Source organism: Agelaius phoeniceus, chromosome 20, assembly GCF_051311805.1.
Source record: "Agelaius phoeniceus isolate bAgePho1 chromosome 20, bAgePho1.hap1, whole genome shotgun sequence".
Lineage (NCBI taxonomy): Eukaryota > Metazoa > Chordata > Aves > Passeriformes > Icteridae > Agelaius > Agelaius phoeniceus.
This window is the reverse complement of record NC_135284.1, coordinates 7,880,777-7,899,335: the sequence shown is the minus strand read 5'-3', so window position 1 is coordinate 7,899,335 and position 18,559 is coordinate 7,880,777. Positions and strand designations below refer to the sequence as shown.

At 44.1% G+C, this 18,559-nt stretch overlaps 1 protein-coding gene across 5 annotated transcripts in view; it reads right to left on the bottom strand.

The window, feature by feature from the left end:
- CLIP2 (CAP-Gly domain containing linker protein 2) overlaps positions 1–18,559 on the bottom strand; it is a 99,030-nt gene that overhangs the window by 63,528 nt on the left and 16,943 nt on the right. For 4 of the 5 annotated variants that reach the window (XR_013184900.1, XM_077188857.1, XM_054647138.2 and 1 more), the window contains exon 2: positions 3,270–3,490. Coding sequence is in view for 4 of the 5 variants with exons in the window: in XM_077188857.1 (XP_077044972.1) it covers positions 3,270–3,381 (112 nt within the window). In the remaining variant the exon portion in view is untranslated. Of the gene's footprint in view, positions 1–3,269; positions 3,491–11,068; positions 11,191–18,559 lie in introns of all 5 variants that reach the window. The other variant, XM_077188858.1, reaches the window with a different exon arrangement.

Here is an 18,559-nt window from a genome sequence, read left to right as displayed (position 1 = left end):
AAAGCACCTCGAGGGAGTCACAACAGGGCAGATACAGCCTTTTTTAACAAAGTGAAATGAAAAACATGACATACAAAACTCCCATCTTGAACAACAGAGGCACATCACTGGAGTTCAGGTTCATTTCTCAATCACAGTTGAGGGCATGGAGAAACAAGGGGGAAATTCAAAAATACAGGGTTAGAAGAATAATTTCAAAATACACAGCCCAACCTATCCAAACTATGCAACCTATCCAAAATACACAACCCAACCTATCCCAAACTTTTCCTTTGTCAATTTATGCTTCCCTCTAGCAAACAAATAAAAGGATACTTCACTATCTTAGATTTGGGCACAAAATAAAGAAATCAGGCTTTCTAATATTAAAAGCCCATTCACACTAAACTGCAATCCAAACATTTGTTGATATCCACACACAGGGCCAAGTCCTCAGCAAGGGAAGAGCAGCTCCTTGGCAATCCCTACAGGGCTGCATCACACCAGAGGATCTGGAACTCTGCCTATGACCCCAAGCAAGGATGGGCCCCTCAAACAAGACCTTGCAGATGTGCAAAAAGCCAAGTTGGAGCTGTGGCTTGTACAAAACTGTTTGGGGAAAGAATCTACAGTGGCAGAGGTTACACCCACACTATTGGTCACTGGAAGAAGAGAGAGCTCAGCTGGAGGAATCCATGAGCAAAGCCCCTGATGTGCAATGAGGGAGCAGAGTCAGTGCCTCAGCAGCAAGCAGAGCCTGTGTGAACATCCTGTGCAGAGGTTGTGCCTCAATCACCATCCCAATGTGCCCAGGAACCTCAAAACCTTTTGTTTTGATTAAATAATTAACACTTCTGCATTACTCTGACAAGAGACAGCATTGCCTGGTGACTCTCATTTTGCAGCATTATTATCCCAGACTAATTTGTCCGAGCATGCTAAAGCAAATTTTGACCAATGTGATCAAAAGGCTTTCCTGATTCTGCTAAATGTTCTGTATTTTGTAGACTGAAACACATAGCAAAGTAACCAGGCATGTAGGAAGTGGTCTGAATTATAAGGACAAGAGATTGACAGATCTAAAGAAGCAACCAGTGACCTTCTGAAATGAAAGTGTAATATAGTGAAAGTACAAGTTTTGATAGGACATACATCATCCTGATGTGTTTCCCCAGAAGCAAGAAGAAAGCCTTTTTTAACAAAGTGAAATGAAAGAAAATTACCTACAAAACTCCCATCTTGAATATTTACTAAATTATATATAATTTTAAAAAAACCCACCAGTCAATAAGCCATAAAAATGAATCCTAAGCAAAACACATCCTCAACTGCTTTTGAAGTGTTAATTATACTAATGACAGTCTGCATAGCTTTTGTATACACTGGATAAAGATCAACAACTGCAAGATGTGGAGGTGTGTGAAGGTAAGTCATTATTCAAATCCTAGGGCTTCAAGTGTTTCTGTTTAAACAAAGGCACTAATTTGACATAAACAGCGCAGGCCAAATCACCTGAAGTGCTCAGTTATTACTCCTACATCCTCTCAGGCCAATAGCAATGGCTGCAGGGCAGTGTTTGAGGTGATGGGGAGGTTCCCATCTGCCCAATTAACAGCCCTTCCCTTGTCAGTGTCTGTACAGGTACCTCTGCCAGCCCTGAACACCAGGGGATCCATCAGGAGATCCATCAGGGGATCCATCAGGGGATCCATCAGGGGATCCATCAGGGGATCCATCAGGGGACCTATCAGGGATCCACCAGGGGATCCGTCTGGGGACCCACCAGGAGATCCATCAGGGGATCCATCAGGCTCCCACCCTGCAGGAGCATCAGGGGCAGGACGGTGGGGATGGACAGAGAGCAGAGATCTCTGCAGCCAGGTCAGGAACCTGTGGTTTATTGCACAGGGCCTGGGTGCAGGGCCCTGCTGGGAACTGCCAGCCACAGCTCAGAGCAGGCCCCAGAGAGGGAGAGAGAGGTAAAGAGGGAGGTTGTTGGGTACCTGTTGCCAATTCCCCGACTTCTGGGACTCAGGCTGGGCCCTCTCAGAGGGCTCCCCTGTCTGGGGAGACCCTTCTGGAGTGGTTTTGTATCAGGAAAGAGATGCACTGGATCTTTTCAGTCTTCAGGTTCTTGTTTATTGTTATCTTATCTAGAGTTTTGCACGCTGCCCACACCAGGCTCAGGGCACTGGAAAAGCACCACAAAAATGGCCAACAATCTATTGCTATAAGGTCTTTTAAGACTAAACTATCCAATTAAGAACTGACACCTAGATTATTTCCCTTTTAAGCCAATAACTGATCCCACAGAGCTCACAATGCAGACTTTTCTGCCCAATTACAAAATGCCACCCAAACCCATGGAGAAGAAGGAAGAAGCAGCCCAGGATGACACCCTGTGCCCTCCATCTTGCTTCCATCCACTACATACTAAAAATCCCAAAACCTCAATTTCTCACCAAGTGATACACCTACACTGCTCTCTACAATCTATTTCACACCTTTGTGGATTCTAGTTTATTTTGAAGCCTAGGAAACTTTCTCCATGAATGAGGGTCAAAGTCAGTGCTGCCCTGTGGGTCAGGGCACCCCAGAGCAGACAGAGAAACATTCCCAGTGCCCTGGGTTTGCACAGTGGTAAAGAGAGGGAAGGCAAGAGTGTGGTGAAGAGGATGAGAGAGTCAGGTTCCTGTTACAATACAATAAATCTTCTTCTGTGTTGAATATTCTCATTCTCACTAACCAATCTAGTACAGGATACAAATCCTATAGCATTTCCATACAGCCTATAAGAATCATTACATTACCACACTGTGTTACATTTTAAACCCTAAAAACTCCTCTTTGGGCCCCTTCTGCCAAGCTCTAGGGTCTGCTCTGCCCCTTGGGCCTGTCTGCAAGCAGAGGGTGTTGTTCCATCAAAAGGGGATCACCTTCAGCTGGCCACACCATTGTTTTCCAGTTGTTCAGTAACTGAGGTATCTCAAAGCTTGCTTTCATTTCAATCTCACTTATAGTTTCCATATTCTCAAAATCTTTTTCCAGACAGTTATATTTATAAGGCTTTACTGCTTCATCTTCCCCAACAGCACCCACTCCACAACTTGCCAGTTCTGTGCATTACCTGGGACAGGGAGCCCATTTATTCACCCTGGTACATTTTGATCCCTCAACCCACATACAGATGGGAATTTCACATCCCACAGAACACTGGCTCCACCAGCCCAGTGCCTCCAGGCCAGGCAGTCCCTGGAGCAGCTGATGCCCTGCATGGAGCCCTCACTCACCTTCCTTGGAGCCAGTGGTGGCAGCAGCTGTGCTGGTCCCTGATGCCCGTCCCACGGGGCTGGAGTGCTTCCCAGCCCTGCCTGGGATTTTAAGTCCACTTGGTTTCAGCATGATTCCTCTCTCCTGTATCTCAGGCTCCTGCTGCCAGTGTCTCCAGAGCTGTCCTGGTGTAACTGCTCAGGCTTCTGGATGGTGCACCTCTTCTTCCATGGTCACACACCTAGGGGAGAAGAGCACAAAGAAATCAGATTGAGAATGAGCAGGAGAGCATGGACCAGGTTCCCAAAAAGCAGTGCCCAGCCCTGTCCTCACAGCCCTAGGGGAGTCAGAACCTTTCATTTCTTCTCCTATAAAACCAGGGTGATCACCTCCCTCATCTCCCACCTTCATGTTACATTTTTTTTCATCAAAGTCCTGGTCCAAAGGTGAAACTTCCCAGAGCCATTAAACAAGAATTTAAAACAGTTTGGGATTTGAGTAACTGAAATGGTTTTGACTGGTTTTAAATCCTAAAGCCTCAGTTCAGCACCTGCCAAGCCTCTGTGGTGCTGTCAGAGCCCTGACAAAAGGCACCACCCTTCATGCACAGCCCAGGGTTTCATGCATGCTAAAGCAAATTTTGCCCAATATTATCCCCCTTGACTAAAAGCACTGTCTGAGAGGTAAAAAGCTTTCCTGATTCTGCTGAATGTTCAGGGCAGCCTCTCCAAACTGGCAGGGAAAGGAAGGATGATGCCAGTGTCTAAGATGGGGTTTTCAGCTCCTGTCCTTAAAGACAAATCCAAAATCTTATCACAGAAAAAAGGGCATTTGACCCTATGGATTTACAAGAAAATTTGAGAAAAAAAAAAAAAAAAACCAAGAAAAACAAAACCCCAAATTTCCTGAAACTTAAGCATAACTCTACCAAGTATTCATTAGTGAAGTCACAACCCTTCCTTATGTCATGCCCTTCCCAGTAGGCAAATGGAATAAAACCTCCAAATTCCTTGCAAGGATGTTGCATCAGCAAGCACATTTTATGACAAGAAAGGAAAAATAAAGGAAGTGACTAAGTTGTTAAAAGAAAAAAAAAAAAATAAAAGCAGTAACATTCCTAATGGATAAAGAAAAATAATAAAAAAATTGAGCCTATCAGCCAAAAGGAATCTTGAGGCTGGGAGTCAGCAGGCTAGAATGTGGAGGAAAAAGGGTGGCAGCAGAGTAAAGCAGGGACAATGCCAACCTAAGAGCAAGGAGAGCAATCCAAGCAGCAGCCAGGGACTGGGGACACTCTTTCCTGGCAGCACCCCTGAGAATCAAAGATTTACAGATGCTGCAAGGAGGAATTGCAATAATGGGATGGGAAATGATTGAGGCATGAGTAAGGACTTGAACAGAGGCTGGGGCAGAGCAAGCAGAGGGCTGGCAGGGCTCCAGGAAAAGCTGCAGGCAGACACAGAGGAGGGAAAACCACAAGGAGAATTCCAAAGCTGTATTCCTGAGGGCTCACAAATATCTAAAACACCAAATGCAGTAAGAGTCAGTCATCCTACATCAGCTTAAAGAGACAGAGAAAGGAGGGATCAGCAGAGACATCCTGGGGAGGGAGCCTGAGCAAAAAACTGAGGGATCAAAGCCTCTTCCCCATGTGCCCACCAAGGTGTTCAATAGCTGGGCTGGGATCAGACACCTGCAGATATTCAGGGCTGGATGCTCCAATCACATCACCCACAGCAGGAATAACAGACAAGAGCAAGAAACTCTTCTGAAGGAAGAGAAAAACCCAGCCTTTGTGCAGCAGAGCTGGTGGGAACAGCTGTCAGAGCTGGACAGGAGGCTGCAGCTCCCAGCTCTGGTTAGCATAAAACAGGGAGACAAGGAACTGAATTTAGAGGTGAGAAACATTGATCAGGCAGGTTCCTGTGATCTGTCAAGCCATCAGATGTGGCATCTCCCACCCACTCCATCTCATGGTACACATTTTGCCCAGGGCTGGCTTTGATTTTACAGACAAACTTGATTTCTAACTCTTCTGCTGGCAGGTGATGTGCTCTACCTACAGATCTGCATCCATCACCTCCAGCCTGAAAGTCTGCCCTCTCCACAACATGGCCTTACTCCTGAATTTATTCATTTTTTGGTCCTAAATTTTGGTTACAAGGTTGGATGGTGTACTCAGGATTAAGCAACTTGGGGCTGCTGGTGCTTCCACACAGCTGGCTGAATTAACCAGGAATGTGGATAAGAAGATAAAAAGACACAGAGAAAGAAAAAACAGCAGTAAAGAAGAATTTAAGTAGGAAAAGGTGCCAGAAAAAAAAAAAGGATTTTACAGTTTTTCAATTTTCTGTTAGAGAGCACCTCTGGATCCTTAACTTTGCAGCTAGGACCATATAAACTTTAGGGAACAGTGAATTTAGTGTGTTCCTCTATATTTAGTGTGTTCCTCTATTTTGTGCTCATATTTGAGGAAACAGGAACTTCAGTTCATCCTCTCTCCACATCTCACTATCCCTAAAGATCAGCTGTCCCCTCCCATCACAGGATATTGTGATTTTCTGCTTTTTCTCAGGACAACTGGATATTTTTACACTGGGGAGAGAAACAACAGGAAGTGTATTCCCACCACATAAATATTTCTGCCAGGAATCTTTACACAAACACATTTGCTTTCAACACACTGATACTAAAACCAAATGAACTCCACAGGCTGCTAATCATGCTCCCCTTGGAACAGACAGATGCTTTTATCCTGAAATGCAGCCAGTTTGTGAAAAACACCAATCACTTGGTGTTTTAAAATTTTTAAAGTTTAATAGTAATAAAATGGTTATAAAAAGAGTAGTAAAATTAGAGTAATAAAAATTTGGACAATTAGGATTAGGACAATATAAGACAATAAAAACAAAGAGTTAGGGACAGTCCAGGTACCTCTTTCTGGGCAAAATAAGTCCAAAAAAGGACACAGGTTAACAGAGGATTAACCCTTAAAAGCAACAGCCTGTTACATATTCATACACCTCATACATGGTGCATAAATTCCATTCAGACACAGGATTCTGCCTGGTCAGTGTCAACTTCTTCTGAATCCTGAGGCATCTCCAGGGCTGAGCAAGGTGGGAAGAAGTCAATTTCTTCTGATAATGCAGCAATAAATTCTCTTTCTCTGAAAGATTGAGGTGTCCTGTGGCTGCTGTCACAGTGAGAATACCTCATTCCTCTCTTTAAATAAAGTATCTTACATAGCATAGTTTCCATTTTAACATAATGTTATAACCTAAAACTATATTTAACACACAATTTAAGAAAATGAATACAGCATCACTTTCCAACATATCACATATAATATTCATTTCAATATTTTCTAAAAGCCAATCATAAAATACGCATTTTTCACACAGTTCACGGCCACACTCCCTGGGGTCACAGATTCAAAACCTTCTCCAATGCCCCTGGGAGCCAGAGCAGATGCCCTGCCAGGCTGTGCCCACAGCTCCTGGGGAGGGTCTGATGCACAAACCCCTCCAGCTGAAGGGTCACTGTCACGAGCTGCAGGCTGGCCACAGCCAGGGACAGCTGCCTCAGCACACCCTGCACATCCATCATCACACAGGGAAATAAGGATGAAGTGGAGTAAATTTTACTAGAAATGCAGTTTGTCAGTGCTACACAGATAAAAATAAATGTCTGGGATGCTTTTAAAGAAGTCTGTACGTGCTGCTAGGGACAAATACTCCTCCTCTGTCACCAGCTTCTCCCCCACTGCAGCACAAATATACATGAGCTGATTTTTAGGAAGCTCTGAACACTGAGCTCTTCCAAATGACACCATTAGGCCATCTCCACCACCCAGAGCAGTGCTGCCTGAGCCATCCCAGTCCCACATTAGTTCCTGGCTGAGTGATGCAGCTTTTATGCTGCAGAAATATCCCTGGCCTGGGACACAGGCCAGGATCTCCACAGGGCACTGCCCTGCTCCATTAGAGGTAACAACATGCTCTGAGCTCCTATACAGAACCCTCAGCTTCCCAACAGGCTCTATTAGCAGAGCCCTCCTGAATAACCTATTTCCAGCTCTTCCAAAAAATCTGCTTCCAGCAGTAGAGGCTGAACACAGGCAGATATGTGGTGTAAGAAACATATGAGCCATCCCTCTTCCCTGGTGCTGAAACCAGCCATAACAGGCTTCAAGCTCTATCCAGAAACTTTCAGGGGAACAGAAAATTTCTATTCTCTATGTGATTTATCATCCCTGTATTCCACCCCATATTACCTGCACAAGCTGCACACTTTGCCTTCCTGCAAAACTTCATGGAAATGTGACTTTCTCCAGACACATTGTAAAGAAAACCCCATCTGCTCCTATTCTCTGTGTTATTCATCATTCCTACTCCCCATTTACCTGCACAAGCTGTACATTTGCCTTCCTGCAAAACTTCATAGAAATGTGACTTTCTCCTGATAGACTGTCAAGAAAACCCCACCTGCTCCTCTGGATCCAATGCCATCAGCTCTGCTTATTTTGCTTTTATTTCCTTTACAAGATATGACAGACAACAAGCATTTTCTAGATCTCTGCTAGATTCTTCCTGCAGTCTTTCCATGCCAGGATGAATGGTTCTGTCTGTTCCCACAACCAAGAAAAGCATCCCAGGAATGCACAACACCAAACCCAGCTTCAAACAACCAAAATATTCCCTTCCCCATCTTTCCACCAGAAAAGGGGACAGCTGAATGTCAGTCACATCGGCTCAGATTCAGAAAGGGGAATTGTCTGGGGGTGATTTTATGATGATATTTTATTTACTTGTCTGCTTTATGCCCAGGATATTGGGGGTATCTTTAAGAGGAGCCAGGGCAGGGTTGCAGCCTGGGACCACTCTGTTCAATCTCACTCCAGTGTGCTCCCAGGAACGTGAGTCTCATAGGCTCAGATTCAAAAAGGGGAATTGTCTGGGGGTAATTTTATTATGATGCTTTATGTACTGATCTGCTTTATGGCCAAAATGTCAGGGGTATCTTTAAGAGTTGCAGCGTGGGATCACTCCCTCCAGTGTGCTTTGGGTGCTATGGGCTGGGGAATGTGAGTTATATGGGCTCAGATTAAAAATGGGAACTGTCTTGGGGTGACTTTATGATGATACCTTATGTACTTGTTAAAAATGGGTTAGAAACTGTTGTAAAATAGTTGATAATTGTTAAGCATGTACTGTTAGTTTGGTTATTATATTGTAAAAGGGGTTCAAAGGGCAGTTATAAGAAATATAGCACCCAGTGTACCATAACACACCTCAGTAAAGTGCACCAGGAGCCAGCCTGGACAGAACTGTCATGGGCCAATCAAGGCCTAAAACCTTCATGCAAATGAAGGATCCAAACAGAAACCAATCCAAAGGGACAAAAAACAGGATAAAAAGGGGCATCTGACCCAGGGAAGGTGTGCTGCTCCACCTGGAACATCGGGGCCATCACTGGGGCCATCACTGCTGAGCAGCCCCAGCGCTGGTGCTGCTCCATCCTCAATGGGAACGCTCCTGCTCGGCCCGGGCCCCCTGCTTTAGGCCTTTCTTTTTATTAGAACAAATGCTGAAATCACTTTTAGTACCAGGAGTCTGGTCTAGTTTTTAACATACTCATCTGCTTTATTCCCTGAACTTTGGTGCTATCTTTAAGAGGAGCTGGGGTCGCAGCCTGGGATCGCTCTGTTCAATCTCACTGCAGTGTATTCCAGGGATGCTGCCTCATTCCTCTTGTTGAATTAGGTTTTTTGCTAACTTAAAACAAGAGTTTTCTTCTCTTTCCTTCCCCTAGCCTGCAGGCTGTACCAGGAATCCTCCTTTTTGGTTTTTTGTTCCCTTGAACCCTTTCTGCCTTGGCTTGTTTTATTTTTCAGCCCGGCCAGGGAGCAGCAGGGCCACTCTGAACTGGAGAGTTTGGAGGAGCTGAACCACCACGAGAAAGGGCATTAAACCCACCAAGAGAGCACTAAACCCACCAAGAGAGCATTTAACCCACAACTTCAGCTGCTGTGAGGAAATTCAGCAGCTCTCCCATCTGCTCTGCTCCGAGCTGAGCTCCTCTTCCCTCACACAGACAAAGGGACCCGTCACCATTATCCAGGCCATGTGTCAGCCCTGTCCTTTTCTTCCCTGGGCATTTTTGGCTTTTTTTGTTCTGCTGTAGGTGGGTAAGTTCCTAGGAGCTCATATCTAGCATTTATGCAATCCTTTACCCCCCCCTCCCTTTTTTTCCTTTTTTTTTTTTTTTTAATAAACAGTTTTTAAGGATTTTTTCCCACTAGTATCAATTTCTCTCAGTGGCAGAAGGCAGTTGCTGAAGCCCTTTTCTCTTTAGAGGAAACACTCATTCCAGAGTATAATCTCCTGAAATTTGTCTCCAAAACTGAGACAGGAACTGTTCTCAACTAAGTACAGACATACAGCCAAGAAATACCTTTCACCAGGAGCAATATATCTGGATATACCTGGCCAGCACCATGGATAATTACATGAGAGCAGCACACATTAAAACAAACAACTGGAGGTGCTCAGGGTCAATTATTTCATAATTATAATAAATAATTATAAATAATAAATAATATATAGTATTATATAATATTTCTTATTATAGAATAAATAATTATATTATATCAATTTATTATTTGATATATATTTCAATACTATATTTATATATAAATATATTTTTAATACTATATTTATTTCTATATTATTCTAATTGATATAATTGAATAATTTCATAATAACACAAACCAAGGACTGGAAGAAAAAGTCTTTGGCCATATAGCTTATCCACAGACAGCTTCTGTGCTTCATCCATCCCTGTTACCCTGAGGAAAGCAAATGGTACAAATCACAGCAGTACTTGGCAGATGGAATAACATCTACTCAGGACAGCAATAAGTTACAAAGCAGACACCCAGACCCAGCACACTTCCCCAGAGGAAAGCCCTCATGGATATACACAAAATAAGGATCTCTGCACCTCGACTCACAACAACTGCAAGACACAGGAACATGTTTCCAGACACCAGACTGAGCTGGCCTGAATCTCATCCTGTGCCTGGTGCTTCCTTCTGCCTGGATCTGGGTGGAAGAAGTGTTTACCCAGCAGGACACCCTGGGCATTTCACTGCAAGAGCAGACCCATGTGGAATTCCAGCCAGCTGGATCTGAATACTGCTCTAACAGTTTGGTCTGGTTTCAGGTTTCTAATTTTTTGAATTTGAAAATTCACAAGAAAGAAATTAAATTTGAATTTTTCAATCAATCAGAGATGCACAGACCTTTTTAGGGATGGGGCCCATAGGAAAAAAGGTAAAGAACAGCATTTAATTATCAGACTGAGGGAAATCAACATTATTATGTTGTCTGAAATGTTAATGATAACAACAATGCAGAGAAATAGAACAACACTTTTTTTTAAAGGACTTTTGACTTATGCAAATAATCAGTGGCTTCAAAGACAACTATTTGGATGGGGAAAGGTTAGCACAAGAAAGTATCTAAGACAACTTTTTGAGAATCAATTGCTTGTGCCATTATTTAAACACTATTCCATCTTTCCTCATGTTCATGCTACAGATGAGGAACACCAGGGTTTGGGATGCAGCACATTTGCAAGTGGAATTTCAGCCCTTTTCAGGGCTATCGTGGCTCAATGTACACAAAGACTCTTGCATTAGCCTCCAAGAGATTTCAGGGTATCATCCCCTGATCTCTGTCATTCTCTCACAGTCACTGGGTTTCATCCCGACTTCTGTCAGAGTCTGTGGGACTCTGGGTGAGAGCAAACCCACCTGAGAACAGCCCTGGAGCCACCCCTGCTGCCCCTCTGAGTCAAACACCACCACTGAGGGCAGAAACCTCCAGCATCAGGCACTGAAAATGTTCAAAACAGGAGGTGAAGCTCAGCATCTCCCTGAAAATAAAATGCTAGAGAAGAATTTGAGCCCCTGATCACTGGAGTATAAGCTCACAGAATAAAGGCAAAAAGCTTTCAAAGCCAAATCTGGTGTTCTTTTATTAGGCCTTATATAAAACCTTTACTGGCCTAAAGGTACTGATTTTTTTAAAGTTATTTTATGTCTTGTTTCTGAGCATTTGGTTGCATCCACTCCGTATTTCCAAGCCTTTCTGCACCTTCCCCACTCCCAGAAAAATGAGATTTTCAGGAGCAAAGCCCCATCTCCTGGAGTTCTTACTCCTGGATATTTTACTGCCAACGTCCCACACCAGGAACAAGAGCAAATAAAGATTTGGTGCCCCAAGCTCCCAACACTGATCATGCTGCAAAGGTGGGTTAGGGATTTCAAGGACAGAATTTTGCCTTGAAATCCAAATCCAAGGGCCAGACTTGTGTGAAAGGGCCAGGAAATGAATCCCATCAGAGACAGGATATGATAATGTCAAACTGCAGCTTTGCTGATAGAGACAGAGATTATGCTGAGAAGAAAAGGCCATTTTATCTTTTAATTCCTTAAGATGCTCCATCCCATCCAAGGTAATTGTGCCATTCCCTTCTCACTTCTCTGATTAGTTACTCCTGACAAGCCAGCAGAAACCCATTTCTGAAGCACGTGGCAGATTAGGAGTAAATCCTTGCACTTAAGTCAAGTATACAGGAAATGAGAAACACTCATTTTTAATTAAGGTCAGACTCCTCTCCCAAGAAAACCTTTCCTTCTCCCATAGAGGGAATGGAGATAGAGCACTGCAAGAATGAAAGGTGTGAAAAATGCATGGTTTATGATTGGCTTTTGGCAAATATTAAAACAAATATTATATGTGTTATGTTAGAAAGTGATGCTGTATTCATTTTCTTAAGTAGTGTGTTAAATATAGTTTTAGGTTAAACATAATGTTAAAATAGAAACTATGCTATGTAAGATACTTTCTTTAAAAGGAGAGGAATGAGGTACTCCCACTGAGATAGGACACTTAAATCTTTCAGAGAAAAAGAATTTCTTGCTCCATTATCAAAAGAAATTAACTTCTTCCCACCTTCCTCAGCCCTGAAGACATCATCAGGATTCAGAGGAAGAAGCTGACACTGCCCAGCCAGAATCCTGTGTTTGAATGGAATTTCTGCATCGTGTATGAGATGCATGAATATGCAACAGGCTGTTGCTTTTAAGGGTTAATCCTCTGTTAAAGTGGGTCCTTTTCTTGGGCTTATTTTGCCCAGAAAGAGGTACCTGGACTGTCCCTAACTCTTTGTTTTTATTGTCTCATATTGTCCTAATCCTAATTGTCCAAATTATTATTACTCTAATTTTATTACTCTTTTTATAACCATTTTATTACTATTAAACTTTTAAAATTTTATAAAACCAAGTGATTGGCGTTTTTCACAAAAGGAGCATACTGCTCACAGTTACATGTAGTGAAAACCAAGGAATTCTGTCAGCCATCAGCTTTTTTCTCTCCTGCAATTGGAGAATTCAAATAGGTTTTCAGCCATAAAACTCCATTGTCATGACAATTTCCCTGACAAGTGTGAAGTGTTGTTAACCTCTAGAGAAGGTGTGTTTAGTCTTCTTGCTCATTCAAATTTTGTAAAAACTAGCACAGAATGCCAAGAGAAAGCCTAGAGGAGTTTTATTTAAAAGCTCAGGTATTTTTAAAACTAATTCTAACCTCTCTGATAGACCAAACACCTTGTGATTTACTTCTAAAACAAGATTTTTGAAAGGAACAATATGCAAACCCCTCCTATTGCACTCTAAAAACCACAATGCAAATCCTGAGGCAAAGTGCAGAGAGAAGCAGCCAAAGTACATTGAAGGAAGTCATGACATAACCTGTGGAGCAATTTATGGGCTGGATGAGCCTGTGCTCCTCACACTGGCAGAATGCCTCCTGAGGACTGATACAGCAGGCAGCAGCAGTTCTGTGCTAATTGCAGAGCACAACTATCTCTAATTTGTGGGAAAATCCTGGACATGGTGTTGGTTCTGGAGGAGTTTCTGCTCCCTGGAGTTCATCCCTGCAGAGATTCATTAGGGGCACGACACCAAAGTTGCAGGAAGGGAACAGAATGTACACAGAGGTTTCACAACTGCTGTCCTGCAGGTCAGTTCAGACTTGATTTATCACCACTCTATTCCATCAGAGAAGGAGGCTTTGATAAAATCCAAGTTCCCTATTCACAGAAAATCTTATTTGTCAAAAACAGCATCTGGAAGAGAAACATGAGGAGAGCAAGCCAAGTGCAGGAAACACAATGATACATGACATATATGTTCCATTATAATGGCTTGGCATTTGTCTGCTGGAAAAACAATTTCTTTAATTAAATATGAGCTATACAACAACCCAGCCATGCTATACTGTGCAGAGCTGCAGAAGGATCTGAACTTTTGCAATTTCCTCACTTTTGACTGCTGATTTAGCACAGCACTAAAGTTCACTCTGGCACTTTATCTGTTACTAACTGGAGTTCAGATGAATACAGATATTCTAACTTGTGCATTTCTATAATCTAACCTCTGTCCTGAACTTTGATTATGAAACAAAACCAGGACCTGGGTCCCTCCCGCCCTTATTTTCCCCCCTTTTTACAAGGCAGGCTCTGCAGGCCAGCCTGTCTGATGGCACTGCAGTTGCACCACTTTAAACTTGCAGATGATTTGGTTAATAAAACTAGGATGCAACAAGTTTCTGGTGTACCTTGGGATACACTGGGCTTGTCCCTAATGTCCTCACTGTGCTCCACTAATGCTGTCCAGTGCCCACACACACCCTCAAGTGCACCAGAAAAAGGCACCATTGTTAATGCAATCCTGTTTGTGATGGAGACCTGGTCATCCCAGGATGAAACAAAGCCTTGCCCTGGGCCACTGCAGGTGTAACATCTACTACAGACTCTCCTCAGAACTGCCCCAGTGCAAACACCAAGGGAAACCTGGCCCTGCCTCTCCACAGCTGCCAAAAGCTCAGGCAGGGATGCAGGATAGGAATACAAACCCTGCCCCCTGCTGCAGCCCCTTCCCAAGAGTTGTGAAACCACTGTACAAGATAGTTCATTCCTTTATCAGCCTTTGCTGCCCAGGAAAGCCCCAATGTCAGCCCCAATTTATCCAAGGCAGCCTTCTGCCCACCTGTGCCCTTTGCACAGCTCTGAGGCCCTCCCCTTGTGCCCAGCTCCCAGCAGAGCTCTGCCCTTGCTCTGCCTTCTCTGTGCCACTGTGAGCAAGCAATGCTCTCCTTGGAGGAGTCCTCACCAGTTCTGAGTCATCTCAGCTGACTGCTCCAAGCCTCCTCACTTGAACTCAGTCTGTGCAGGCTGCATCCCAGGCAACCTCACCAGGCCAGGGACAAACTTTATGCCAAATACTGGGAGCTGACAGAATCTCATCCCTTCAAACTGCTCCCAAAAGTTTAAAGAATAATTAACCCATCTTCACACTCTGGGTGTTAAGATAAAGCAGTAGGGAAGCTAAAAAGTAAATACAGACTATGGTAGAACCAGTTGGGTTGGAAGGGACCTCTAAAGATCCAATCTCTAGTGACCCATAGCTAGGATCCAGCACTGACAGGCAGGACTCCTGCTTCCCTCTGCCCCAGGGGTCACTGATGTCCTGGCTGCACACTGAGGGATGGTAACAGTGCCAGTCTGCCAGCTGAGGGGCAGAGCAGGGGGTTACACCACTGGTACCACCTCCTGAAAGAGCTGAGGTCACCAAACCCCCTCTCCCTGTGGGACACCAAATGCAAGCCCCATCCCCTGTCCCCACACAAGCATCCTGCTTGCTGTGCTAATGGAACAGAGCAATGCTGGACACCACTGTTCCCAGCAGCACCCTCCTCCTCCTCCCTGCTGATTCACCAGCCCAAACTCAGCCTTCCCTTTCAGCAGATGACCCCTGGGCTGTGTGCATCAATTGCTGCTTTCTCTACAAACACTGCTAACCCTCACTGACACTGACATATCCACACAGCTCCCACCACAGCCAGTGGTGCAGACAAGGAGAACAGTAATCTGGAGAGCTTGCTTTCAGTCATTTTGTGTTAATCATGGAGTTTCTTAATTAACCACCTGTAACCTCACTCATGTCACACACTCCTCACACAACAGGAGTGTGGATAGCTCATGGACCTTAAAGTACAAGAAGGAACACATCTCATTCAAATTACACCCCTGTCATACTCAAATTACATCCCTATCGATGATGCCAAAATCATAGTTTTGGCAAGTTATAATACTGACAGATAGGATCCAATTTGAAATGTGATCTCCTCCTGCCACACAGATCCTTTTTCCTCACACCCTGCCTTGCAAAATCCAACGTTTACTGTGGATTGCAGCACATGGAGAGAGGCAAGATCCCAGCTCAGCCTCTGGGCACTGAGCAGCACAGGATGGCTCCCTAGGATGAAATGCATGGGGAGGTTGGGACTGCAGTTTCTAGGGAGGGAGAAGGTAAATCCCCACCCTTTGCAGTCAGATTGCACAGCAGGTGTGCAGACCCAACATGCCCACCCCACAGGACCTGCAGGGCTGGCAGGAACAGGAGATGTTGCCCCATCTGGGCCAGGCTGTCAATGCCAGCCTCCTCCCAGAGCAGCAGAGAGCCAGCAGGAGCTGGGGTGCTCCATTTCTGGTGGCTTCAACCAGCAGCTCTGTCCAGACACTGCCATGCCACTGAGGAGCACACACAGCAGCCTGTGACGTGTAGATGCCAACAGCCAAAAGGAAAGGGTCTGCACAGACAGATCAGTGCTAAAAATGAGATTGAATTGTTCATATCTCTGGAGATAAGAGCTTGCACTCAGCCTGCAAGCAGGTAGGCAGGACAGATGGAGCAGCCCACCCTACTCCTGGAGTACACAGCACTACCTGTTCCAGCTGGAGCTCCAGAGTCACCACGTGGCCCTGGCTGCTCCCTCACTTCCCACAGAAACAGGCTGCTCCTGTACCACTAGTGCAGGCAAAGCCACCATCAGGATTTGTACAGAGATCAGATATAATCTCACCTAGCCAAGCAAGCACACTGCCCTTACAACAGCAGCCTCCCTACATCACAGTGCAGAGCAGTGGCACAACATCTCTAACTCAAACTGGTCACGTTTCAGCCAAAAAGCAAGAGCAAAAACTGAGTTGTCACTCCTAACAATGGCAATCAAAGCTGCTGGCACCCTGAGGCACAGTGCATCACAGCACTCCATAAACCTGAATCATATGATCACCAAAAAGCACCATTTGACTTTGACATTTCTATGTGAGTGTGCTGGAAGTGCTCCTACACCTTCCCAGCAGCGAGCCAATGTGCTTTGGGGAGATTCAGAGATAAAAAAAGGAAAAGTGCTTGCAGATGCTTCAGAGACATCAAGATGAAGCTTGCAGGAGGCATTGATATTGCCAGTATTTACTAGAAATATACATAAATATATGTGAACATATAAACAAAGTTTTCCTATGGATGAGACTCAGCAAGTTCAAAAAGCTACTAGAGGGGCCCCAGTAAAAGGCCACATAGACAGGTAAAAGATGAACAATGAAAGGCAAAACATCCTTCCTCCAGCAGGCATCCCCTGTCTCAGCAGCATTTCCACACAAACCTGCATTTTTGTGCCATACTGCCCATCATTAAATCTCCATTAGGGATGGCTGGTGGATCAGCTCAACATGCCAAACTTACCAGCTGGGAAACAAGAGTCCAGAGGGGGAAAAAAAAAAAAGAAAAAATAAAAAGGCACTTATGCAAGGTTGCAGACTGACCTGCTCCAATTTGCATAGTAAGGATTTCAGTTATAAAACAAATAGCTAAATGTTAAATATAGCCAAGAAGGAGGCTTGATTCATCAGGGCCAGCTTCATGCTGATGGGAGCCACGGAGGTAGCACAGGACACAATATACAACAACCAATATGAGGCTACAAAGCTCATTAAACACAACTGGAGAGGCCTCTTTTTCTAGGGAGGTTTGTTCTGCAGCCAGGACAGTCCCTGCATCCACGGGAGGCACCTGCAGGTCATCAATGTGAGTGTCCACAAAGGATGGGAAATGCTGTTGGTTTCAACAGGCAGCTGCTTTTTGTGCCTGTCAGGCTGCTGAGGAGTTTCCAGCACCAATTACAGGACACAGGAGTGGTCAGAGCGTGATGCAAACAGGGAAATAGGGGAGGAATATGCCAAAGGAAGAACAGAAAATGAGAAATCCTTTATCAGTGACTATGTCAGGAGTGGTGCCTCAGGCTGGAAACCTCCCCTGCCCCAGCAGAGGATGTGCTGCTAAAGAAGTTCATGCTGCAAAAGAAATTGTGTTGCTTTTTGTCAGTGAAACTTAGTACAGACACAGGCAGATAGGCAAAGTGACAATGACAACAATAAAACAAAGGGGAAAACACGACAGAAAACACTTCACACTGAGCCAGACTGCCCAGAGAGGCTGTGCAAATCCCTGCATTGCTATGTTAGTCTTTGAAAAATAAAAATCTTCAAACCTCTGCCTTGACTGACAGGTGAAGACAGATCCAATCTGGAACAGACAGATGGATCAGATGATTTCTTGAAGTTCCTGTGAAATCTTCCCAGTGTAACCAATATCCACATGGTCTTTACTACACTATGCAAGTTATTCAGTAAAATAAAATAGAATTAATTTCGACCAAGAGCTCTGGCACAGGCAATACAATTTAATTTGCATTACCTTTTTAAATGAAGCATGTGTGAAAGCACAGGAGAGGGATTTATAAGGAGCAGAAAGGGATTTAAAAGTTCCAAGATCCACATACCCAATATCCCCAGAGCATTTCATTCACAAACCTCAAAGGAGGTCAGAATTACACCACCCTTTTTGGACCTGGGAGGAACAGATGGAAAGAAATTATTTTGCTCAAGACTTCTGTAAAAACAGTGGCAGAGATGGCACCACTATTTCCCTGAATATCTAACCCATCAAAGCACTTGGGAAGTCCTTCTGAAGTGTTTATTTTGTAGACACAAAGTATAAATATTTTCAAAAATAATCATTCGGCTTTCACAGGCACAAATGGAATTATCAAGGGATTCAACAGCAGGATTCAGAGCATAAACTCTCAAAATAAACCAAAGTTTAGATTCCCTTTGTGCTTTAGCAGACATGGAGACTCCATGACAGGCTCAGAAACTGCAACATGGAATTTTGCCAGTCTGTGCCACATTCCTCTGCAACTATGCAGGTGATTAAACATTAGCTCAATAGAAATTAATAACTGAAATGAAAATACCACTTAATTTCAGTGCCAGTTCAAGTCAGCATCATATTTAATTCCATCATTCTGAAGTAAAAAAAAAAAAAAGGCAA